This window comes from Sus scrofa, chromosome 15 (assembly GCF_054392235.1).
Source record: "Sus scrofa isolate SSC_HxYL_T2T_F1_AM1 chromosome 15, Sscrofa_HxYL_maternal_Yorkshire_Landrace_v2.0, whole genome shotgun sequence".
Taxonomy (NCBI): domain Eukaryota; kingdom Metazoa; phylum Chordata; class Mammalia; order Artiodactyla; family Suidae; genus Sus; species Sus scrofa.
In genome coordinates, this window is record NC_139397.1 from 134,810,787 (window position 1) to 134,836,266 (window position 25,480).

The window sequence follows — 25,480 nt, forward strand, 5'->3', positions numbered from 1 at the left end:
CGAATTGAAGCTATAGCTGCTGGCCTGCACCATAACCACAGCAACACCAGATCCAAGCCACGTCTGTGACCTACACCACAGCTCACGGCAACACTGGATCCTTAACCCACTGAGCAAGGCCAGGGATCAAACCCGCATCCTCATGGATACTAGTCAGGTTTGTTAACCACTGAGCCACCATGGGAACTCCATAGATTATACAATATTGTTGAAACACTTGAGCCTGGTGTTCAAAAAGCATGTGTTGTATCGAATTCCAAGATTTCCAGCATCCTTGGCAAATCAGAAGATGTGGTGACAGTGGACCCCCATTCCCCACATGACAGCTGGCTGCAATTCTGTGAGCACTGCCCTCTCTAGAAGGTATGACCTTTATTTCGCTAGAGTCTCCACCACTCCCTATTGCCCTCCACCACCAAGGCTCAGCATCATTATCATTCCGCACTGAGCTAGCACTGTTTTTCCTGTTCCCAACCTGTCTCATGGTTTATCTTCCCTGCCTGGCCTCCTTGGACGCCTAAACTTGTGACCTCTTAACTAGTCTGAGCCCTTCATTTAACAGAAGAAATAAGCTCAGAGGCAGGACAGGATCTGGTGACAACGTCAAATGGATCCATGGTAGAAGCAAGACCAGAATTCCAGGACCCTCTTCTTCAGAGGACCTCCTTAGCCTGGAACTTCAATGCATGTCCCCGTGGCCGGGCTTGGAAGGTCTTTTCCTTTGTGGCACTCCTAGGTGGTCATGGGGACTCCCTCCCACCCATTAGGCCAACCTGCTGCCATAGGACCCAAGGTCAAAAAGGAAAAGGGCCTGTTTGTGTGGCGCTGGAGGGTTAGTCGTGTGATCTAGACGTGAATGCTCAAGTGGCAGGAAGCGTCGGAAATCAGAGCTAACTTGGGAGGCAGAAAACTCGGGGTTCCCGGAAGGGAGCCAGAGGGTGGTGTGAGGCTCACGCCAGGAGGGGAATGAAAGCCTGTTCTGTGGCCACCCAGACCCTTCCGTCAGAGCTGGCCACTTCTGCCTTTGGAAAGTGTTTCACAATGCCCCGGGCATGTGTGAGGACAGCCAAGTTGAGCTGAAGATGCGTAAAAGGCTATAGACCCACACACTCACCGGTTCCCAGAGAGGACGGGTGGACCAGAGAGCCACCCAGCACACCACTCACACAGAGAGCATCTGAGTCTGTGGTCCTCATGACAGGTGAGTAGCCCCCTCTGTCCAGGGACAGAGCCTGGATTGGAGCAGGAGGAGAGCATCAGGAGGGGCAAGGGAAGCCCCGGGTCCCCTGTGGGAGTCCTGGTCTTGACCACAATTCTGGACAGGAGCCTGTGGTCAGGCGCTTCACGTTGCCAAGGGCAGAGCCTCCCCCTGCCTCATCTCTGTGGGTTTGGAACCTCTGGGGTTTCCCTGGAAGCTGGAGGCAGGGATGAGACCAAAGGACACACACGTTGGCGTCAGTCTTCCCTGCTCAGAGCCCATGCCCTCTCCACATCCTCTGTGGCAAGAAGCCATCAGGATCTGGGGACCTCTGCATTCACATGGAAGGAGGGGAATCCAGAAGGCTCTGCTTCTCACACATCTTCTGGAAGGTCTGGTCGAGGGATGGATGTGATGGACTGAAGAAAGGAATCAAGGGCTCCTATTCAGCTGGGGCTTCATTTGCTTTTGCCCTGCCACCAGAAACAGGCAGGTCACTCACCAAGGCTCTTGGGGCCCCTGGCAGGTGACACAGGCCCCCCAAAGCAGAGCAGAACCCAATATGGCTCCATCTCCAGCTCACCGAGCCCAGGGCCACCACAAGTACCTCCCGGAGGGACCTACCTGAGTGAGAAGATCCCCATCCCGAATGCAGAACCGGTGAGAATGCTGGAAACTTCCTCTAGTCTTTTAGGATGGATAGGATCCCATGGGATCTCTCTGGCCAAGGGAGGGAGGTCCCCCGAAGACCAGGGCAAGTCCCTTCCAGATGGAGAGTGGTAACTGCCGTCTTCCTGTTTCTGTCCCCAGTGTTTGGCTGGGGTGCTGACAATTTGTCTAAAAATCACCAGGCAGCTTTTTGAACAAATCTGAACTTTCCTGGGAAGGGAAAGGGACCTGGGGTGCATTGAGATTGGAGCCTTGAGGATTTGTTGTAACTTTGAAGGAAAGCAGGCAGACTAAGGCATCAGGAGATGTGGAACTTGCGGGCTGGCTTCTAGGGCAGTGTTCCCCTGCATTGCCAGAATCTTTAGCAGATGCCCAGGCTGCCAGACCTAGCCCTGGAATGGGGGTGGGAAGACCCTAAGCTCAGGGGACTTCAGAGAGAAGAACCTGTGGTCTGAGAAGGGGCTGGGGAAGGAGGAGCTGGGCCACAAAAGCCTGACCCAGGGAAGCTCCCCTTCGGGCTCTGAGGATCTCCTGAGTCAGGGCTGGCGTGGGGTCAGATGTAGGCCACAGACACTGAAGCATCCAGAAAGCTGATCTGCCGTGACTCAGCAAACCCTGAGGTTCTCCCACCTGCATGCTCCACTCACCCCCAGGCCTGGCAGCTCCAGGAATGGGGAATGGAGGGCAGGACTGGCCCCACCCCACCCTGGGCTTTTCCATGAGCCCAGGGTGGGGTGGGGGTGGGGCGTGGTGGGGGGACTCAGCTGGGGGAGCTGGTCCAGGCCAACTGCCCCCACCCTTTTGCCCAGGACCTCTCACACTCTGTCCTCCCCACCCCGACCACAGGGCACATTCAGTCTCCGAAAGCTGTGGGCCTTCACCGGGCCCGGCTTCCTCATGAGCATTGCTTACCTGGACCCGGGAAACATCCAGTCGGATCTTCAGGCTGGCGCTGTGGCTGGATTCAAAGTGATCAAGTCGGGGCACCGTGGGCGGGGGGGGGGGGGGGGGGGGGACCAGATGGGTGGAGACCGCCAGTTTGCCACATTTCCCCAAGGTGGCGTACATGGCTCGTGTTCCTGGGAGCAGGTGTTGTTCAAATGGGCCAGAAAGGGGTCCCCAGGGAAGCCCTACCAGAGTGTGTGTGTGGGGGGGTCTTCTCGCTCCATCTCCCCCACTCTCTCCTCAGGGAGTGTCCTTACTTAGTGGGTACCAATAGCTCGGGGCTTCTCGGGGACTGGTCCCTCTGGCTGACGGCCTCTCCCCGACTTCTCACAGCTGCTCTGGGTGCTGCTGTGGGCCACGGTGTTGGGTTTGCTCTGCCAGCGACTTGCTGCCCGGCTGGGCGTGGTGACAGGCAAGGACTTGGGTGAGATCTGCCATCTCTACTACCCTAAGGTGAGCTTGCTGCACATGGACAGGAAGCATCCGTAGGCTCAAAACCCCAAGAGCCAGGAGTTCCTGTCATGGTGCAGTGGTGAACGAATCCGACTAGGAACCATGAGGTTGCGGGTTCGATCCCTGGCCTTGCTCAGTGGGTTAAGGATCCGGCATTGCCATGAGCTGTGGTGTAGTTTGCAGACGGAGCTCAGATCCCGCATCGCTGTGGCTCTGGTGTAGGCTGGCGGCTACAGCTCCAATTTGACCCCTAGCCTGGGAACCTCCATATGCCGCGGGAGCAGCCCAAGAAATGGCAAAAAGACAAAAACAAAAAACCAAAAAAACCCAAGAGCCATTTAAAGCTTCTAGGATCAAAATAAATACATCATCTCGGGTAGAGCATCTCAAGTCCATGAAAGATAAGACGATGGGGTTCCCGTTGTGGTGCAGTGAAAACAAATCTGACTAGTATCCACAAGGATGCGTGTTTGATCCCTGGCCTCGCTCAGTGGGTGGGGAATCCAGCGTTGCCACGAGCTGTGGTGTAGATCGTAGATATGGCTCAGATCCTGCATTGCTGTGGCTGTGGTGCAGGCTGGCAGCTGTAGCTCTGATTCGACCTCTAGCCTGGAAACCTCCATGTACCTCTGGTGTGGCCCTAAAATGCAAAAAAAAAAAAAAGTAAGACTGGGCTCAAACTGATAGAACACAGGAGTTCCTGTTGTGACTCAGTGGGTTAAGAATCCAACTAGCTTCCATGGGGATGCGGGTTCAATCCCTGGCCTCACTCAGTGGGTTAAGGATCCGGCATTGCCACAAGCTGCAGGGTCAGTCGCAGATGCAGCTCGGATCTGGTGCTGCTGTGGCTGTGGTGTAGGCTGGCAGCTGCAGTTCTGATTCAACCCCTAAACTGGGAACGTGCATATGCTGCAGGTGCAGCGCTAAAAAACAAAAAAACAAACAAACAAACAAAAAACTGGTAGCACACAGATTGAGAAAGACAGTGGAGATAACCCTGCTCGTTTTACAGAAGGGAAATTGAAAGGTGGGGAATTGACTTGGCCAAGGTCAAAACTTGCTGGGCATTGGCTCAGGATAACCAATGGAATGGACACTGTAGATATGGCTGTTATCAGCATCCAAGCAGGCAGACAGAAATTATTAGATATTTCAGAGGCATCTAATGGAAGGATAGAGCCGCAAATATGTTGAGAGAGCTGAAGCGCCAAGGGAAGGAGGTATTACCCAGAGATCAGGAAGCTGCTGGAGGAGTTCCCGTTGTGGCTCAGTAGTCAACGAACTTGACTAGCATCCAAGAGGACGTGGGTTTGACCCCTGGCCTCGCTGAGTGCGTTGAGGATCTGGCATTGTAATGAGCTGTGGTGTAGGTCACAGATGCTGCTCAGATCCCGTGTTGCTGTGGCTGTGGCGAGGCCAGCAGCTATAGCTCTGATTCGACCCCTACCCTGGGACCCTCCATGTGCACAGGTGGAGCCCTACAAAGACAAAAAAAAGAGAGAGAAAGCTGCTGGACAGGAGTCCAGGGACCATCATTTGCAGTCAGGCTTCTAGAATCATTGCTGTCATGGCTGAAATAGCTACCAGTGCTGCTGGAGCCCAGATCTCCTAGTGCCCCTGCTGGTGCCACTGCCAGAAACACCTCCAGAAGAAGGGGGAGAAAATGATCTCCTCCTGCCTTTCAATTTCCCTTAATTATTTTCTACTGTTGATCCAAAACAAACAGACCAACAGCTATTTCTCCAGCAAAGATGAATTTATTCAGGGTCAGCAGGGAATCACAATTTGGGGTCTAACTACGGCGAGCCGCTTGCAAGACTGCACAGCAAAGGGAAGGACACTTTTATGTAGGGGAAAGGGAAGCTGGTAGGGTGATAGAAAACTGAGTTCACGGCCTTTCAGTGGCTGACTCCTTGCCAGGAAAAAAAAAAAAGAGGGAGAGAGAGAGAGGTCTTTCTTCTTCCTGTTGGGCTCTGCTATCTTCACAGGGCGTGGGATCGTCTCCCCTTCCTGTCTCCCGACTCTATTTAATTGAGATTTCTGTTGCTTAATTTTATACCATGGAACCTAACTGGAAGCCAGCTGGCAAGGCTGTCTTGCAAATGTAGTTTGCAGGCTTCCAGCCCAGCAGTGTAGGGGTGGGTCCAGAAAGGTGAGTGCAGGACTGAGCAGGCAAATAACTGGCCCAGCCTCACTGAAGGGTTACCTCCTCTCCCAGGTTCCCCGCACCCTCCTCTGGCTGACCATGGAGCTAGCCATCGTGGGCTCGGACATGCAGGAAGTCATCGGCACGGCTATTGCCTTCAATCTGCTCTCAGCTGGAGGGTACTCTGGACACCTTCTATTTCCCCACATCTACTGCATCCTGCAGTTTCCTCTGACTCAGAGCTATTGCCCAACTGGCCAGATGGGGCAATGGAGACCCAGATGTGTAAATTGGCCTGTCTCAAATCACACAGATGTCAGTCACCATGCAGGCCTCAGACTGCCACCCCAAGCTCCCTGCCGTGCTGATCCCCCACCAGCTTGGCCTTTCCTGGCGTCTATGTGCCATTTTCCCATCTCCCTTAGCTGTCCGAGGCCACTTGAGTGCCTGCTCCCGGAAGGCCAGCTTCCACAGTCTCCAGCCCTGGGAGTGGGAGTTCCAGGCTCACGGACTGGGCTGGGCTGACCCAAGCCACTCTGGTTTCAGAATCCCACTCTGGGGTGGTGTCCTCATCACCGTCGTGGACACTTTCTTCTTCCTCTACCTAGATAACTACGGTAGGTGCGTTCCTCCTCCAAGAGGGGACTTGGCAAGGAGGGGACCTGGCAATGAAAGTAGGAGCCCACCAAAGCTCTGCTGTACTGAGAGAAGGGCTCGGAGCACCCTCCTCTGGATGGCCTTGAGCAAGTTATTAAGACATCTGTTTCTTCATCTGTAATACGGGGATAATAACAGCACAGATGTCGCAGGGCTGTGTAAGGCTTCGCGGACATATGTTAAGTACTTGGCACAGTGCCTGGAAAAAAAGTGCTCACAAGTCCACTAATAATTGCTTACGTTACAATTTTTTTTTGTTGTTTTCTTCTTCCCCTTTGTACCCCCGCCCCCCAGGGCTGCGGAAGCTGGAAGCCTTTTTTGCATTCCTTATTGCCATTATGGCCTTCACCTTCGGATATGAGGTGGGCAGCCTGAAGCCCACCTTGTCACCAATGCCACCCTACCCTGCCCCTCTGTCACCGCAGAGCCGGAAGGGAGGCGGGTGGCAGACCTTAGCCACGCCCCTTAGCGGCCTGGGTCCCAGCGGATGACCAGAATGGCGGCGCGGGGGCGGGGCGGGGTGGGCGTGGCCTGATGAGGCTCCTCCCCGCAGTACGTGGTGGCGAGGCCTGCTCAGGGAGCACTTCTTAGGGGCCTGTTCCTGCCCTCCTGTTCTGGCTGCGGCCAGCCCGAGCTGCTCCAGGCCGTGGGCATCGTTGGCGCCATCATCATGCCCCACAACATCTACCTGCACTCGGCCCTGGTCAAGGTGAGCAGAGGAGAGGGGGTCAGAGATGCCCTCTCCATTAGGGCCCCACTGGCCCCGCCTCCAAGGCCGGAGCCCCGCCCCTTTGGCTCCTGCCTTGGGAATTTTAGGCAAGGAAAGGAAGTCACTCTTTATTCCGTATGTAATAAGAGAGCATCTACTGTGTTTTGGGAGCTGGGGGGTCAGTGGTGAGAAGATAGACAGGTCCTCTTCTCTCTTAGAGCTTGCATTCTAGTAGGGGAGACGGACTATGAGCAAGTAAACAAATAAAGGAGAGAATCCAGGACTGTGAAGTGTGCTCTGAAGGAAACAAAACCGAAGTATAATGGAGAATGGCTGGGAAGGAGGTTCCTTTAGAAAACGTAGGGAGTTCCTGTCGTGACTCAATGGTTAACGAATCTCACTAGGAACCATGAGGTTGCGGGTTCGATCCCTGGCCTCGCTCAGTGGGTTAAGGATCTGGCATTGCCATGAGCTGTGGTGTAGGTCTCAGATGCGGCTGGGATCTGGCATTGCTGTGGCTCTGGCATAGGCGGGTAGCTACAGCTCCGATTGGACCCCTATCCTGGGAACCTCCATATGCCGCGGGTGTGGCCCTAAAAAAAAAAGATAAACAAACAAACAAAAAACCTTTAGAAAATGTAGTCAGGAAGTTCCCATTGCCGCTTAGTGGATTAAGAACCCAGCATCGTCTCTGTGATGATGAGGGCTCAGATCCCTGGCCTCAGTGGGTTAAGGATCTGGCTGCAAGCTGCAGTGTAGGTTGCAGAGGCATCTTGGATCTGCTGTCGCTGTGGCTGTGGTCCAGGCTGGTAGGTGCGGCTCTGATTCAGCCCTAGCCTGGGAACTTCGGTATGCCACAGGTGAGATGGTAAAAAGGGGGAAAAAAGGAAGCAGGGAGGCAAGGAAGGTAGAAAGGGAAGGAGAAGGTAGTGACCTTTGAAACGTGAAGGATGGGAAGGAAGCTCAGGGGAGACGATATCTTAGGCAAAGCGACTGGCACGTGCAAAGGCCCTGAGGCAGAGAAAAGGCCTGTTCCAGACTGCCATGTAGGGAGCTTTAGAGAACTGGGGTTGGGGGAACACAGGTAGAGGTGTGAGGGTGCGGGATGCCGAGGTGACTGGGGATTTTGGTACTTCCCTCCCTTTTGACCTCCATAGTCTCGAGAGGTAGACCGGACCCGCCGGGAGGACATCCGAGAAGCCAACATGTACTTCCTGATTGAATCCACCATCGCCCTGTTTGTCTCCTTCTTCATCAACCTCTTTGTCATGGCTGTCTTTGGGCAAGCCTTCTACCAGCAAACCAACCAGGCTGCGGTGAGACACACCCCATACACACATGCCCTGCAGGCTTTGCTGGGGACCCCAGGCAATGCAGCTAAGCCCTTGGAGTCTCTGTCCTGCACTCCAGGCACTGGTAGGGGAGGGAGTCCGTGACTCTGGCCTCTGACTGGGAGCCCCTTCCCCACCCCGCTGGGAGACACAGCTCCCCCCATGCAGGCTTGCAGAGGGTCAGCCCCCACACCAGGGGCTGCAAGGTACAGACATCCAGGGGAGGGGATGGAGGGAGGAGTCAAGTCTTGAAGGGCCTGGCATTCCAGCTGCACCTTGAAGGATGGGCAGGATTTGCCCAAGAAGCTGCAGGGAGGGAATCCTGGGAGGAGATGCCTTCCCAATGAGCATGGGGTTGTGAATATGCGGGTGGTCATTTTCTGCTCTGGAGTCTCCACTGATAATCTTCATTATTAGCAGATAAACCACCACTCATTCAGCAAATATTTACTGAGCATGTTTCTTTATCAGCCAGTGTCTTAGACCCTGAAAATACAGCAGTCAGTGATACAAAGACCTGGGGGTTCCTGCTGTGGCTCAGCGGAAACAAATCTATATAGTATCCACGAGGACGAGGGTTTGATCCCTGGTCTTGCTCAGGAGGTCCAGCATTGCTGTGAGCTGTGTGTAGGTCTCAGACTTGGCTCTGATCCCAACCCGAGTTGCTGTGGCTGAGGCGTAGGCCAGCAGCTGTAGCTCCTATTTGACCCCTAGCCTGGGAACTTCCATACGCTTCGGGTGCCGCCCTAAAAAAAAGAAGAAGAAAAAAAGAGATACAAAGACTTTGCCCTCTTGCAGATTAAATTTGGAGGCAGTTGGATTTCCTTGGTGGCTTAGACAGGGAACTTTGGCATGCTGTGGATGTGGCAAAAAATAAAAAAATAAAAATAAAATAGATGCAGTCAGCAAAGAGAAAACAGATCAACTAATCAGTACACAAAGGAAAATATGGACAATGTTGTAAAGGAAATTAGGAGGGTGGTGAGGGATTTCCCGCCATGGCTCAGTGGTTTATGAACCTGACTAGTGTCCATGAGGACACAGGTTCGATTCCAGCCTCGCTAAGTGGGTTGAGGATCTGGTGTTGCTGTGAGCCACTGTGGTGTAGGTCGAAGATGTGGCTCGGATCCCTAGTTGCTGTGGCTCTGGCGTAGGCCGGCAGCTACAGCTCCAATTCGACCCCTAGCCTGGGAACCTCCATATGCCATGGGTGCAGCTCTAAAAAGACAAAAAAAAAAAAAAAAAAAAAAAAAAAAAGAGAGAGAGAGAGTGATGAAACATAACTGAGGGTATGATGAAGGAAGGGCTCCTATATTAGGCCAGGTGGTCAGAAGAGGCCTCTTGGAGGAGGTGACATTTGAGCTGACTCTGAGAGAGAAGGAGCTGGCCAGCTTCGCCCTGGCTCTCTGGGACTTGGGACCCATGCCTGTCTCAATTTTTGAGTGATTCTCTGTCCCAAGGCTGTAACAACTGCTAGGCAGTGTTGGGTGCTTACCAAATGCCAGGAAGGTGGGGGTGAGGAAGGTGATGGATCAGACGGGTCAGGCCTCTGGAGACATGGGCACTGCCATTACCTTGCTATGCGACCTTGTGAGGTCATACCCCTCCTTGGGTCTCTGCTCCATGGCACAAGGAGAGAGGCCTAAATAGGGTGGCAAAGCATAGTCACACATTGTCCTCAAGACCAGCCTAGTCACAGAGCTGTGGGAATTGGGTCCCATGCAAGGGATAAGGGCCTATGGGACAGCTTGAATCACTGTCAGCCAATTCTCTCTCTGTGGACATGCCAGCTCTTATAAATCCAACAGAAACTGGAAACCGGCTTCTCCTCTTAATTCTTCTCAGTTATAAATGTTGTCAACAAATGCACATCAAGGGAAAACAGTTATCTTTTATTTTTATGGCCACACTGTGGCCTATGGAAGTTCCTGGGCCGGGGATGGAATCTGAGCCTCAGCTGTGAGCTATGCTGCCGTTGTGGCAATGCTGGATCTTTATCCCACTCCACTGGGCAGGGGATCAAGCCCACACCTCTGCAGACTCCAGTCGGATTTTTAACCCACTGTGCCACAGCAGGAAGTCTGAAAAAAAAAACAAAAAACCTTTTTTCTGGAGTTCCCATCGTGGCTCAGTGGCAATGAACCCAACTAGTTTCCATGAGGACATGGGTTCAATCCCTGGCCCCGCTCAGTGGGTTAAAGGATCTGGTGTGGCCGTGGTGCCGGCTGGCAGCCCCTAGCCTGAGAACTTCCCTATGCCACAGCTGTGGCCCTAAAAAAAAGATTTTTAAAAAGTTTTTTTGTCTGCCCCACCCTCCGCCCCCATTGCACGTTAAAATTTGAGGCACAGCAGCCACCCAAGCTGCTCCAGTGACAATGCTGGATTTTTAACCCTCTGTGCCATGACAGAACTACTAAAGAAAAAAAAAAATTGTTAGTCGAACAAAATATGTCCAACCGGGTACACGCCGCAGGCCATCAGTTTTCCATGCCTGGTCGAGGCCGCTTTTCCAATACTGAATGTTGGGGCTCACTTCTCTCTCCCACTGCCCGGTGCCCGCAGTTCAACATCTGTGCCAACAGCAGCCTCCACGACTACGCCAAGATCTTCCCCAGGAACAACCTCACGGTGGCTGTGGACTTTTACCAAGGCGTAAGCGCGGGGCAGGGGTGGGCCTGGAAGGGACCCGAGGCCGCCTCGGGGGCGGAGCCTGCACGAGAAGGGGCGTGTCTGCGCCTCTGACCACACCCCCTCCCTCCCCTGTCAGGGCGTGATCCTGGGCTGCCTCTTTGGCCCCGCCGCCCTCTACATTTGGGCGGTGGGTCTTCTGGCTGCGGGACAAAGTTCCACCATGACCGGCACCTACGCGGGACAATTTGTGATGGAGGTGGGGCTGGGGCGGGCTGGGGCGGGCAGGGGTCCGAGGACCACAGGCACCCTCCTTGGCGTGGACACCGGCCGGCCACGTGGACCCTTAAGGCGGCCTGGCTTTACAGATGAGAAAACAGATTCTCGGAGCTGCGGCGACTGGCCCGAGGCTGTAGACGCAGGACTAATAGGTCTTTTGTTCAAAGCTGATTAGTCGTCAGCAATTGGCGGTGGGAGATGCACTTCTCCCCTCATTTCTTCCCATCAACCCCTCACCGCCAACTGTGGACAGCGCTCCCCCCATTTCAAAGACAGAAGGTTCCCCCAGGCGTGAGAGGGGCTGAGGGAGGACAGAGGGTCCCTCCCCTGGAGCCCCCAAGCCTACACCCCACCACCAAGGTGCCCACCCCACACCCCAGGGCTTCCTGAAGCTGCGGTGGTCACGCTTTGCCCGCCTCCTGCTCACTCGCTCCTGCGCCATCCTGCCCGCCCTGCTGGTGGCTGTCTTCAAGGAGCTGCAGGACCTGTCAAGCCTCAATGATCTGCTCAACGTGCTGCAGAGCCTGCTGGTGAGCCCACGGGCCTACCACCCTTTCCCCCAGTGGAGCTGACCAGGAACCAGAACAATCCCCCTACTGAGCCTCCCCATGTCCCAGGCACTATTCTTTTTGGTTGGTTTGGTTTTGTTTTTAGGGCTGCACCCGTGGCATACGGAAGTTCTCAGGCTAGGGGTGGAAAGCTACAGCTGCCAGCCTATGCCACAGCCATGGCAATGCTGGATCTGAGCAGTGTCTGCAACCTACACCACAGCTCACAGCACCACTGGATCCTCAACCCACTGAGCGAGGCCATGGATGGAACCTGCATCCTCATGGCTCCTAGTTGGGTTCATTAACCACTGAGCCACGAAGGGAACTCCCTCCCAGGCACTGTTCTAAACATCCCCTACCTGCAAGGCTCAGGTACTCCCCACAGCCACCCCAGGGGATAGCAACCACCATTATCCCCATTTTGCAGATGGGAAAACTGATGCAGGTAAGTGACCAGTGGTGGAGCTGGGATACACGCTCAGGCAGCCTAAGGCCGGAGCCCCCAGACACTTCCTCCTGCTTTGGAGCCTCCACAACCTTGGAAGGCATAGAGGTGGAGAAACAGAAGCTCAGAGTGGTTAGGGGACTTTCCCAAGGGTGCACAGCAAGGCAGAGGGTGACTGGGGCCCCAGCCTGCTCCTCCCCTCCTGGCTGTATTCTGAGGGTGGGGTCCCTCAGCACCCCCCGCCCCCGTCTTCTCCCCAGCTTCCCTTTGCGGTGCTGCCCATCCTCACCTTCACCAGCATGCCCGCCCTCATGCAGGAGTTTGCCAGTGGCCGGTGAGTCCTCCCAACCTCAGCACTGGACTTATATTACCACCCTTCATCCTCAGCCACCCAGAGGGAGGAATTGCCATTATTCCCACTAACCAGATCAGGTCAGAGAGGTTAAGAAACTTGCCCAGGGTCACACCGTCAGCAAGTGGAGGAGCCAGGACTGGAATCCCGGGGTGGGGGCTGTGTCTAGAGCTAGAACGCCTCACTCTCACTTCAGGCTCGGCTCTTGCCAAATCCTGCCAACATGGTGCCTGGACATCAGCCAGGGGTCTGCTCCAGGTCCCCCAGCCTGGAGAAGCCGGCCTTGTGTGTCCGCCCCTCCCCTTAGCTCCAAGCCGGCTGTGGGTCCTGGACGAGATGCAGCCACTCCCTGAGCCTCCCTCTTGTCCCCAAGGGTGAACAAGGTCATCACTTCCTCCATCATGCTGCTGGTCTGTGCCATCAACTTTTACTTTCTGGTCAGCTACCTGCCCAGCCTCCCCCACCCCGCCTACTTCGGCCTTGTAGCACTACTGGCTGTCATCTACCTGGGCCTCACCACCTACCTGGTACCGTAGTGTCAGCGGGTGCCTTGGGGATGGGGGCAGCAAGGAGGGGAGACCATAGATGGAGGGCTGGGGAGGGGGGATACACTGGGGCTTCCCCAAAGGTCTTGTCCTCTCCCCTTCTCATGGCCGCCTCTCCCCCAGGTCTGGACCTGTCTTATCGCCCATGGAGCTACCCTTCTGGTCCACAGTTCCCATCAACACTTTCTGTATGGGCTTCTGGAATAGGAGCAGGAGAAGGAAAAGACCTCGGGATGAGCTCCCCGGCAGGGCTTGGCTGAGGGTGGAATGCGTGGGGCAGATTGGCCTGCTGGACAGGTGGGCATGGCGGGGGACCCGCTGTGTGGAAGCAGCAAGATGGAGCGCAGGTTTTTGGAAGCAGGCCAACCTGAGTTCCTTAGGGACCTGCAGTTTCCTAGCTTGGACAAGTTACTCAACCTCTGGATCTCAGTGTCTTCATCTATAAAATGGGACAACACCAATCTTGCAATGGATGTAAAGCAATTTAACACAGAGACTGGCACCTGAGACAAAAAAAAAAAAAATCGAAAAGTATTTATTGAGCACCTATAGGACTGAGCTGACAGGACCAGTTAGGAGTGGAACACAGGCTCCAAACAGGTATTTAAAATAGAGTCTGAAGACTGCTAAATAAATGCTTATTAATTTTTTATCCAAAAAGAGCACAGAACAGAAATCGCCAAAGCACAAAATCTTTGAACCATCAAGAAGAGTCCCCCTCATGGAAAGTCCGACTCGCTTCTACTCTAGCTGGAGTGACCTTAGGCTTTTTGGTCCACCCGAATCCCATTTTCCAGGCAGTAAAATGGAGGCGCAGTTGTCCCCAACTTCCGGCGCCAGGTCATAAGGAACCCAGGAGTCCGTGCCTCCAAGGCCCAATTCTTTGGCCATCTCTCCAGGGGACCAGAACTCCCACACCTTACTCCCCGGACGCTGACTCCCAGCTCCCCCTAGGGGCGGGGACGGTCCCGAGCGCCGGTACTCCCCGCCTTTAAAGAGGAGGAGGCTGTCGCTCGGGCCCAGCGCCCCAGGGCCTCGGAATCCGCCCAAGCAGGAAGGTGGGGGAGAGCTCTGTGGGCGGGGAACCCCCTCCGCGCTGGGAGCCGTCCGGCGCCCCTTCGCCCTGCAAAGGGACTGCTATTTACAGACGCTCCCTGGGCTGTTTCTAGGCTCCCCCAAGTCCCTCCTCCAGCTTCTTCCAGTCCCTCAGACCCCAGCCAGAGAGCTGTGGCGAGCGGCGGCGAGTAGGGGCCACCAGCCCTTTGCCCTGGTTGAACCTGGAGTGGGCGCTGAACCTGGAAGCACCCCCGATTTCCCGGGGATGCAGCGGGGCAGGCAGCCCGGCTGCGCGCTCAGGCTGAAGCGCTTGTTTATGAGAAGAATGTCCTCTTTCTTAAAAGGGCAACGAAGCTAGTGGGGCCCTCAAGGAAGGACGGGATGGGACAGGTCTGGCTCACCGAGCAACGGTGGAGAGGCACCTGGGCTAGCAGGCCGCCCACTCCCCTTCTCCTGGCTTGGCCCTGGAGAAGATAGGGCCCGCGCGAACTGAAAGAGAGGAATGAATGGGGGCCAGGGACCGAAGAAAGGGATCGCCTGGCTTCCCAGAGGTGCCCCCAACTGTACCCCCTGCCCATCCCTCTGGTCAAGTCTCTAGGTATTAGTTGGGTGACAGCCCAGTTTTAGACGCTGGGGGAGGGAGGCAAAGTCCCGAATTAAAGATGTCTTTTCTTTAGGAGCTCACTCTATAGAGGGGCGCGGGGGGGGGGGGGCATAGGTAAAAGCCAACAAATTGCTAACCTTGGGATGGACGGGGGGGGGGGCACAAACCTGCAAAAGACTGAGGCAAGGCCAGGAGAAGGTAACGCCTGGACAAGATTTTCAAAACTGACTAAGAAGAGGGCAAGCAATCCAGGGGGAGATGAGCATGCCAGGAGCTGGGGGTGTCCGTATGTGCAAAAGAGAGACATGCAATCTTCTTGGGGGTTCTTAGAGCTCCAGAGAGGGGAACCCCAGAGGAGTGGGCAGGCAGGTCATATGAACAGTCAAACCTGGAACTTAAAACTTGGAGAGGAAGATGAGGAGGGGAGGAGACCAAAGAGCCAGCTAAGGGGCTGCCTGGGCCTGGGCAAGAGGTTAGTGATGAAGTCAGGCCATGGTCAGTCATTTCCGCACAGGCCGCAGCCCCCACCACACCCCATCCCCTATTTCTGGTCCCCACAGTCCTCAGGCTCAGAGCTAACTAGATGCTCCATCAGCCCTTCAGGCTGGCAGTGGCTTGATACCTTGTGTCTCCCCAAAATTTTCCTCAACATCTCTGTCCCCACACACCCTGCACTGGTCTCAGTCTGCATCCACTCCGCCCTGGTGGAAGGTGCACCTCGGCTTGCCTTGGGACCTGGGTGGAGGGCGATCTACCTTTCTGCTCTGCATCCCCCCTACCCACTTGCCTGGGGTGGACCTTCACCAACCCTCTTCGGCAGGCAGACGGGGAAACTGAGGTGTCAGATTGAGAAGATACTGGTGCATAGCTGCCAGACAGAACCCGGCTGGGTCCTGGTGTTTCTCAGCTGACACCCCTCATAACCATTCCTCCTGGGGTGCAAGCAGATGAATCGGATAAAGATAAACTGTTTGAGTATGGCACCCCCAGCTGCATCAGTTAGGGAGGGTAGTGGGATGGCAGCTGGGTGTAGGTAGACTCCTCCTCCTCTCAAGGAAACCCAAAGGACCCGCCCCACCCTACAGAACGCTTCCAACCTGCCACTGTCCCCGCCCCCTCCCGCGACTTCACGCGCACGGGTGTCCAGACTCGCTCCGCCTCCACCCCACCCTAGCGGAAGATGCACCCGACGAGCCTCCGAGTCTGGAGGAGGGACGGTCTCTTGGGAAAGAAGCCTGCACCAGGGGACGACTAGGGGGCGTGTTAGGGGCGGGAGTGGTGAAGGGAACAGCGAGAGAAGGGCAGCGGTCCTGCCCAGTGCCCTATCTCCGCCTCGGCTCTTCTGAACCTCGAGGGGACGGTTGGCCAGGTTCCAGCCGTCACAGAGAAAGAAACAGAGGGGGAAGAAGAAGAGCCGCCCTCCTCGGGCCAGGGGTTCACTCAGTCCTGGGCCGCACATTTCCTTTTGGGGTCAGCGCCGGCCGAGCATCCGCAGATACAGCCGAGGCCCCGCCCCGGGGCTGGACCGAAGTGGAGGGGGCTCCGCTCGGCGCCCGGAATCCCTCCTCTGCCTTCGCTGGAGAGCGGGTCAAACCGCTCACCTGTCGGAGCTCAGTTTCTTTATCTGTAAAATGGGTTAAGAAGGAGGTTGTTCTGAGGAGTAAAGGAGACTAGGGGGCCCGGCCAGAACAGGACCCAGACTGAGCGCTCGCCGCACATTGGCCGTTGTTGCCATTAAATAAATGCAATGATGACAGCGGTGCAGGCGGCGTAAGAGCAGAACGGGGAGTCGTGGAGTCCAGCTGCGGCGGGGCTCACAGCCCGTGACCACGTCTTCTTCGCCCTGGTCCCCAAGCCCGAAGCTGGCACGTCTCCGGGCGAGCGCCGCTCCCCTCGTGTCCTGCCCCTCGCGCGGGGCCTCTGCCCCCTCCGCACCCCCCTTCTCCGGGCCTGGAGGACGTGCGCCGCGCTCGCACCCCGCGGCCGGACGGGACAGGACGCGCCCGCCCTGCCCCGCCCCGCCCCGCGGCCCGCGGGGGAAGGAAGTGCTGAGGCGTGTTTGTCAAGGCTTGGCGATATTAGTATTTTTAAAATGTGAACAAAAAGTAATAACGACAAATGCAAGGATCTTAATAAACAAGAAAAGAAAGAAAGAAAGAAAAAGAAAGAAAGAAAGAAAGAAAGAAAGAAAGACAGATAGACCACCCTCAGACCTAACCACGCACCACACGGGAGTTTCCTTTGTAAAGAATCTGCGTGGAAACGCTGGCCCCGCGCCTGCCGGTCTGTCTGCACAGACCCAGGCGGAACGTGTGTTCAAGGTCCTCCAAACAATTGATGACTGTGATGCCCATAGTCAGGCATTGAGCCTGCAGGGCTTGAGTCCACGGTTGACCAATGCGTGGGGGCCGCCGTCCGATTTTCCCCTTCCTCAATAGTCACAGAGTGGCCGGCTGGGGAGTAGAGGACCTAGGAAGGCCTCTTGGAGAGAGTGTCATTTCCTCTTCGAGGTCCGTGGGATTTGGCTATGCGGAGAGGGAGGAAGTGCATTTCACGTAGAGGGAACAGCACGCACAAAGGCCCTGAAGCGCGTGGAGGCGCTTGGCTCCGGGCGGGAAAGTCAGGTAGCTGGAGTGCGCACGGGGAGTGGACGTGGCGGGGCGGCTGAGGGAATCCCGGGGCAGGCAGTTGGCATTTTCACGCCCTACAGCTCTGGGTTTAGGGGAAGGAGCCAGAGACTGCGGTGAGTCGCGGTCACAGCCCAGTTAAGAGCTTAACTGTGTGGATCTGCACAGCCGTCTGAAGGTAGCAAAGAGCCTTTACACGCTCACGACATCCCTGCGAAATAAGCCTTACGACCGTCGGAGAGAAGACCCACTTTATAGACCAGATGGTGTAATTCCCATTTCCCAGAAGAGGAAACCGAGAAGCTGTCAGCCCGCGACCCTCGGAGAGTGCAGGGGAGGAGCCGCACCGCCCTAGGGCACTCCTGGGCGTGGGCGATTGGGTAGGCTAGGGTAGGGTAGGGCAGGGCGGGGGCGGGGCCTGGCCCCCGGCAGCCAAGAGTCGGGGAACTGTGGGCCGGCTGCCGGTCCTGCCACGCAGCCGCAGAGGCTTGGCCCCGCGGGCGGGCGGGAGGCAGGAAGGGAGGCGACGCCCCCTGGAGCGCGGCAGGAACCCGGCCGGGCCCGCCTCCCAGCCCGCGGAGCCGCGCCGGCCCCTGAAGTGTTGAAAGCCCGAGCAGAGTCCAGGTCACGCCGAAGCCGTTGCCCTTTTAAGGGGGAGCCTTGAAACGGCGCCCGGGTTCCATGTTTGCATCCGCCTCGCGGGGAGGAAACTCCATGTTGTAACAAAGTTTCCTCCGCGCCCCCTCCCTCCCCCTCCCCCTTAGAACCTGGCTCCCCTCCCCTCCGAAGCTCGCGGGGATCCCTCCCTCCCACCCCTCCCCTCCCCCCCGCGCCCCGATTCCGGCCCGAGCCGGGGGGGAGGCCGGGCGCCCGGGCCAGAGTCCGGCCGGAGCGGAGCGCGCCCGGCCCCATGGACAGCTCGGCCGTCATTACTCAGATCACCAAGGAGGAAGCGCGGAGTCCGCTACGGGGCAAAGGTACTGGGGCGCGCGGAGGGGGCTGCAGCCCGGGCACCGCAGGAAGGAGGGGCCCGGGACCTTCCCGGGCAGCCGCCACCGCCACCCCGGCCGCCCGCCTCGGCGGGGGCCGAAGCTTCCAACCCGAGGGGGAGCGGGATGAGTGTTTGAACTTGCGGAGGCTCTGAGGCGCGGGGCGGGGCCTGGCGCCTTTGGGGCACTCCTGTCTGTTCTAGTCGGGGAAACTGAGGAAGGGGTAGAGAAGGGGAGCCCTCCGGGTCTCCTAGACTGGCTGTGCACCGTGCCGGAGAGTCGCCCCCCCCCCCCCACCCCCGCGTTGGCGCCAATGGGACTGGGAGATGGGGGGGGGGTAAAAGAGGGCGCCTTCAGGCCACCAGCTGAGACTCCGCCCCCTCTGGGCCGCGGTCTAGTCGGGTGGCGGGAGGGGGCGCGGAGGTGACAGCGGACTGGGGTGGGTTGCATCTCCCGCCAACACACAGCCACGTTCCCCACAAACTTGCGCGCCCCGCGTGGAGGCGCCGAGCCTCTCAGAGGCTCCAGAGAGGGGTAACCACTTCTAAGGGTCCCCAGCGCGCCCGCCGGGAGACCCGAGCGTCGTGACAGTGCACGCGGTGCCCCGGCTTCAGGCCGGTGGGCGCCAGGCCTATGCCCACACTACCGACCCGGGAAGCCGCCCATCTCGGCCGGGCTTCCCAGGGCTGACGGGTCTGAGCTGAGGGGTCTGCTCCTCCCTGTCCGGGTGATGACTTCAGAGGCTAGGAAGATCCTGCCACCTCTGGGGGGCCTCGCACCCCTCAGGGGCAGGGGGCCCGGGTGGAGGGGCGCTTGGAGGGTGGGCGGATCATGGTTGGAGGTCCGTGCGGGGGTGGAGGAGGCGGGGCCAGCAGATGACCGCAGGACACTGGCCCAGGCCCCTGCTCCCTGCCTCTGGGCCCAGCCTCAGAGAGGACTTTGGACCTCCGGAGGCGGAGAAGGGGACGGAGGGCTGTTGTGGGCCGCAGGGCCCCAGACCCCAGCCCTCTTTGGCAGGGGCCCAACAGAGCAGTGGGTGTCAAGAGGTGTCCCCAGTGGGCTGATCCCTCATCAGTGATGGAGCCTTAGGAAGAGAAAGTGCCCTCAGCGCCCGCCTCCAGCCAGCCCCCTGTCTAATGTGGGTGACTTCGTACCCACACTAGAAGAACTTGTGGGGAGCCGAGGGGTGGCCCCGAGCCAAGACTGTCAGGATGCCACCTTAGCGTGTCTCCCTGAATGAAGGGGGCACGGCCAGAACCCCTCAGCCCAGAGCCCCACATCTGGGCACAGACGCACACCTCTGCAGGCCAGTCAGTGTGCACACCCCCTCTTGGGCCTCCCTGCTTCAGGTGACCAGAAGTCTACAGCTTCCCAGAAGCCCCGGAGTCGGGGCATCCTCCACTCACTTTTCTGCTGCGTCTGCCGGGACGATGGGGAGGCCCTGCCTGCCCACAGCGGGGCGCCTCTGCTGGTGGAGGAGAATGGTGCCGTCCCCAAGGTGCGTGGTGGCCGGGTGGGGGTTACAGGGGCACCTGGGCTCAGCCATCAGGGGGTTTAGGGGAAGGGGATGCTTTGGGACCCACTCTTAGGCCGGGAAGCAGGGGGGAGCCCCTCCCCGCCTCAAGCGCTCCAGCTTCCCAGGCCTTCCCAGCCCTGAATGCCCAGAGAAGGGAATAGTTGGCAGGGGCCAAGCTGGGGAGGGGGTGGTCTCTTCCTCTCTGTCCTGGAAGGTTCACCAGGTACAGGGCTGGGGGAGGGAAGAGCTGTGTAGGAAAAATGACCAGGGCTTGAGAGAGGTGCCCGCAGCCAGCCCCGCCCATCCCCACAGCAGAGCCCCGTCCAGTACCTGCTCCCCGAGGCCAAGGCCCAGGACTCGGACAAGATCTGCGTGGTCATCGACCTGGATGAGACGCTGGTGCACAGCTCCTTCAAGGTGGGCCCTGCCCAGCAGCCCTCAGCCCCGGGTCTCTGAGGGTGCCAGCTCTGGCCTGGGAGGGCGGTCTCCGCGGGCCATGCCTCAGCTCCAGCAGCTCTTCCTCCCCACCCCCCCTCCCACAGCCAGTGAACAATGCCGACTTCATCATCCCTGTGGAGATCGATGGGGTGGTCCACCAGGTGAGGGGCTGGGCATGGGGGGGGGTGATAGACTTGGCATCTGTCTTCAGACCCCAGGCTCCTCCCACCAGTCCCGAGAGCCCCACATGGGACTTGGATAGATGTGGAATGTCAGAGGCCCAGAGAGGGTGTGAGACTTGCTCAAGGAGACTTGGCGGCCCGACTCAAGGCCTGCAGGGAGTGGGGAATCCTCCTCGGCGCCCCCTCGCCCCACCCTGCCCTGCCCGGGACCCAGTTCAAGTAATTCAGGATAGGTTGTGTGCTGTCCAGCCTGTTCTCCATTACTTGGCTCGGGGGCCGGTGCCCTGCTGCCTTGGGGTGAGGGAGTGGCCCCCGGCCCCCACATCTGGCTGAGGTCACGGTGGAGGAAGGGACTGGAAATTAGGTATTCCCTTTGAGGAGTTGCCATCCTGGCTCAGCGGTTAGCGAATCTGACTAGCATTCCTAAGGACACGGGTTCGATCCTCCCTGGCATCGCTCAGTGGGTTAAGGATCTGGTGTTGCTGTGAGCTGTGGTGCAGGTTGCAGACAGACCCCTAGCCTGGGAACCTCCATGTGCCGCTTGGGTGTGTCCCTAAAATGACAAAAAAAAAAAAAAAAAGAAAGAAAGGAGTTGTTCCCTTTGAGGTCGGGCCTGAAGCCAGGAGTCAGAGGTTCAGCTTGACCCTCTTCTGGGGTGGTGGGCGGTCTCCTCAGTGGTGGTTGGGGTGGCTGGCCAAGTGGAGCCTACAGGCCCTGGGACCAGCCTCCCTCCTGTGCGCCTCTGCCTCCTCCACCCACTCCCTGCCAGCCCCCAGCCGCCCTGCCCCACCCTGGCCCATGGGCCAGCAGTCCCCTCACCGGCCCACCCCCCAGGTCTATGTGCTGAAGCGGCCCCACGTTGACGAGTTCCTGCAGCGGATGGGTGAGCTCTTCGAATGTGTGCTGTTCACCGCCAGCCTTGCCAAGGTGAGCCACCCGCCCCCGCCCCCGCCCCGCCCCCGCCCCCGCCAGGGGTTCCTGGGGCACCTCTGCTTCTTATCTGCCTCCAGCGTGCATGTGACCTCTGGGCAGTGGTCCCTGGATAACCCACCTCCCACCCCCCAGTACGCAGACCCAGTAGCTGACCTGCTGGACAAGTGGGGGGCCTTCCGGGCGCGGCTGTTTCGAGAGTCATGCGTCTTCCACCGGGGGAACTACGTGAAGGACCTGAGCCGGCTGGGCCGAGACCTTCGGCGGGTGCTCATCCTGGACAACTCGCCCGCCTCCTATGTCTTCCATCCAGATAACGCCGTGAGTGCGCCGGGCAGAACGGGGAGAGGGGCCCCTGCTGGGTCTGCTGCCGTCCCAGTTCTCCCTCTTTCCTCTTCTCAGCGACCCCTACCTGCTGCCTGCTCGCCTTGTCCGCCTGCTGCTGCCCCTCATCCTTTATCAATCACTCAGCTCACTTTGCCTGCGTATCCAGGGCACCTGCCATGGGCTCGGGTCCATTTTTCTTCCTGCCAGTTGTGAACTGTTGGTGGGTGACAGAAATAACTTAGTGGGTCCTGGATGGGATTTTTTTTTTTTTTCTTTTTTCTCTTTATTGGCCGTCCTGCGGCACACGGAGGTCCTGGGCCAGAGATCAGATCCGGGCCGCAGTCTCAACCTAAGCCGAAGCTATGGCAATGCCAGATCCTTAACCCACTGTGCCGGGCTGGGGCTCGAAGCGGAGTCCCAGCGCTCCCGAGACACTGCCGATCCAGTTGCGGCACAGCAGGAACTCTGGATTTTTTTTTTTTTTTAATGAATGAAACAGAACAGGAGATATCTGAGTGCTTTGCACCTAGGAAGACAAAGAAGGGCTCTCGAAAACTTTTGCTTTGACCTATGGGTAAATGCGACTTCCTGGGGGCTGCTGTCAGAATGTTTGAAAACTGTGGGTAAGGGGCTTCCAGGAGGTGGCCCACTGAGCACTGGTTGCTCAGGGCTCATCTGGGCATTCCGTGTCCAGGGAATGGATGCCCCCCTCACCACCCTGCACCCATCTGCCCAGGTACCAGTAGCCTCGTGGTTTGACAACATGAGTGACACGGAGCTCCACGACCTCCTGCCCTTCTTCGAGCAGCTCAGCCGCGTGGATGACGTGTACTCAGTGCTCAGGCAGCCTCGGCCCGGCAGCTAGTGAGGCGCCACGGGGCCAGGACCTGCCCCTGACTATACCCGCACCCCTCATACGTGGACTCTTCCTTAAGAACACTCAGCGCCATGGGGAAGTGGGCATCGCCCCCGCCAGCCTGGCCAGGCTGTGGAGGGGGCCCCAGGCTGCACCAAGGGTGACAAGTCCCTGGGTCCCTGTGTCAGTGCCTTAGAACCTCCTCCTCCTTCTTGGGGGACCTCTGGGGCCCTGTGTGCCACGCTCCCTCTCTTCTCTCCCTCTCTCTGACCACCGTGTTTCTTTGCTGCCAAACTGGGCCCCTCGGCCCCTTCTGATCCTGCCTGGGGGAGGAGCAAGGTTTTGCTGCCCCACGCCTTGGGCCCCCAGCCTGGGAACTGTGGATACCAAGTGCCTTTCCGAGAGCCCTCTTCCCTGCCTGGTTTTCCCAGGGCCACAATCCGGGTCAGTTCATGCCTGGTAAAGCCTTCAGGTTGCTGCAATCGAGGCTGGTGGGGGTCGGACCGTGTCTCCCCACCTCCTCCCTCCCTTGAGATGGCCACGCCCCCACCAGTCTGCCCAAGAGAGATCCCTCACCCCTTGTGAAGGGAGCAGGGTTCTAGTCTGTTAGGACCCCGGGAATCAGCTTCTCTGGGCTCATCAGCACCTGAGGGGCTACTTCCTACATGGCCGAGCTCCAGCCTCTCCTGTCTGCCCTGACCCCGCTGAAGCCCTGGGGCTTGACACCCCTGGCTCCAAGTGTGGGGGCATACGAAGGAAAGGACCCCTTTGTGGTGCCATATAAATATGTATATGTGTATATAGATTTTTAGGGGAAGGGGAGAGGGAAGGGTTGGGGTAGAGACCCCCCTCCCTCACCCCTTTCCTGGGCCCATAAATTGGGGGGAGGAGGGAAAGGATTTTTACCTTTTTTAAACTGCTATTCTCTGAATGCAACAGGCTGGGCCAAGGGGCCCCAGGCCCTGACCTTTGTCCCTCACACTCTCTTCGCTGTGTTCATTCATTCAAAAAGCATTTATTGAGCACCTTCTCTGTGCCCAGTGCTGTGCCAGGCCCACCAGCCAAGTGTGGGGGGAAGACTGAGCACCACCTAAACGATGCCTACCCCACCCACCCTGTACTTCACTGGTGCCTTTCGGGGATCTGTAGGAGGTGGGACCCTTCTTATGGGGTTTGGGGGTCTCCAGGAAGCCTGGCCAAGCTGTCCCCCTCCCCTGTGCCAACCCACCCCTGCAGCCCTCTGCCTCCTCCCCCCCCCCGCCCCCTCCCCCCCCCCCCCCCCCCCCGGCTGGCTGGGGGCAGTTCCCAGGACGTCCTGCCTTCCAGCCCTGACTCCTTTATCTGGAATGCTTACCCCGAATGCTGAGTCTGAGGGTCAAGGCCTTGGGCTCTCCCCAGGGCATAACGGTTAAGGGGACCCACTACGAGTGCCAAGGGGGATGTCAAGTGGAGTCCCCCACTCCCCCTCTGGGAGGGAGGACATGGTTGGTGTGAATCAGGTAACCCTACGATTTAAGTGCCTTCTCTGTATTGGACAACCCCACAGTGCGATGAGAACTAAAGAGACTGCCAGACCCCCCCCCCATCCTGACTCTGTGGTTATTGCGGGGTGGGGTGCGGCCGTTTAAGGGCAGGGAGTCCCATGAGGCCACGCCCTGCTTCAGCAAACCTTTTGGGGGGACCGGGATGGGAGTGGCTGAGGGGAGGCCCTAACCCCACCTGGGGCTTCAAGTGTGAAGATGCAAGCTTGGAATGGATCTGAGCGCATTGGGCTGTACTGTTAATTCTTCTACCTCGCTTAGCCTCAGTTACCTAATTTATCTGATTTGCAAAATGGACACAGGCCCTTTTTGCAGAATTGATTAAATGCCTGCACAAGGAGGACTCGATAATATTAGCCCTAAGCCAAGCAGAAAGGCGTCCCTAGGAGAGGCCCCTGGAAGGTATTTGGAGACAGGAGGGGTGTGGTCTCCGCCCCGAGCCGAGGGGAGCGGCTCCAGAGGCCCCAGAGGGTGGAGCGGGGCGGGGGGGGGCGAGTTAGAGGGAAGTTCAGCTCCAAGCGGAAGAACTTTGAAAGCGGCCGACCCCGAGCCCGCGGAGGCGTCGCGGGCTGCGGCGTCGGGGCTCCGGCGAGGATGGGTGGGGACGCGGTCTCGATCTCGGTCTCGTTCACCTCCGCACCCCTCCCCCCACGCGCCCCGGCCGCGGCCTCTCACTACCCGCGGGCCGCACCCTTGCTCGAGCCTCCGGCCCACTTCCTGCTCCCGCCCCTCCGGCCCTGGCAGCACTTCCTTTACAAAACTGGGCAGCCCCAGGCCCTGGCAGGAAGTGCCCTCGCGGCCCGCCCTCTCCCGCTTCCCACGGTGACCACTAGAGGGCGCTCTGTCCTCGCGGACGCCCAAGCTCTCCCACGCCCGGCCTCCCTCTCCGGCCCGCCTCCAACAGCCCACGGCTCACATACCCGGCCCTCTCCCCCGCTCCCGGGGTCTGGAAAGAGGAGGGCGGGTTATTCACCCTCCTCTTTGGGGTGGGTAGCTTCTGGCTCCCCTTCAACAAACGTAGCGGGGAGAGAGATCTGCCCTCCCCCGGTCCGGAGATGGACCCCTATTCACCTTACTCCCCTCCCACCGCCCCAGCTCCACCCCTCCAACACCCTCATCCCCTTACCTTGTGAACCCAGCCTCAAGGCTGCCTCCTGGTGTCCCAGATGCTGATCTGCCCCCCAAGTCTCTAAGGGGATCTGCAGAACGGGTGACTGCCGCCCGCTCCCGCCCCCTCCCCTCTACTTCTCACTGGTAGAAAAGTGCCGGAAAGCATCCACCAGGGAAGGGAACCCGCAGCACCCACCCTCCGCGCCATCAGCTCCAGTCCCAGTAAGAGCTGAAGCCCGAGAGCCTGTGGCAGGGTACCTATCCAGCCCTCCCTGCCTCTGCCCAGGCCCTCCGCGGGGTGCTGCTGTATTTCCTGCTCTCCATGCAAACACGAGTCCCCCCAGATTTGCATCCCAGAGGGCCGGACACAAAGAGTCACTACAGCTCCCAACTTTG

The 25,480-nt window shown here is 58.3% G+C and overlaps 3 protein-coding genes and 1 non-coding gene across 7 annotated transcripts in view; all 4 read left to right on the plus strand.

The window, feature by feature from the left end:
• Window positions 1–25,480, plus strand: part of PNKD (PNKD metallo-beta-lactamase domain containing) — a 160,917-nt gene that overhangs the window by 86,746 nt on the left and 48,691 nt on the right. The gene's annotated exons all lie outside the window — the stretch shown is intronic.
• On the plus strand, window positions 1,188–13,563 carry SLC11A1 (solute carrier family 11 member 1). Its single transcript, NM_213821.2, is given in 15 exon segments — window positions 1,188–1,201; window positions 1,725–1,858; window positions 2,714–2,836; window positions 3,146–3,265; window positions 5,484–5,590; window positions 5,958–6,028; window positions 6,363–6,430; window positions 6,622–6,777; window positions 7,935–8,093; window positions 10,671–10,760; window positions 10,876–10,995; window positions 11,396–11,545; window positions 12,272–12,345; window positions 12,737–12,890; window positions 13,032–13,563. Coding segments are annotated over 15 exon segments (1,617 nt in total). The 5' UTR covers window positions 1,188–1,194; the 3' UTR covers window positions 13,116–13,563.
• CTDSP1 (CTD small phosphatase 1) lies at window positions 17,871–24,015 on the plus strand. Of its 4 annotated transcripts, none has more exons than XM_021076470.2 (7): window positions 17,871–18,172; window positions 19,534–19,682; window positions 20,013–20,117; window positions 20,243–20,299; window positions 21,155–21,247; window positions 21,386–21,571; window positions 22,314–24,015. In XM_021076470.2, the coding sequence occupies exons 1-7, from the start codon at window positions 18,106–18,108 to the stop codon at window positions 22,440–22,442; spliced, it is 786 nt and encodes a 261-aa protein (XP_020932129.1). In that variant the 5' UTR covers window positions 17,871–18,105; the 3' UTR covers window positions 22,443–24,015. The 4 variants fall into 4 exon arrangements, with proteins under 4 accessions (XP_020932129.1, XP_020932131.1, XP_020932132.1 ...); XM_021076472.2 differs by having other exon boundaries at window positions 20,016–20,117; XM_021076473.2 differs by lacking the exon at window positions 20,243–20,299.
• MIR26B (microRNA mir-26b) lies at window positions 20,530–20,594 on the plus strand. The gene has a single exon (NR_162168.1). It is a non-coding gene; the product is annotated as a microRNA mir-26b (primary transcript).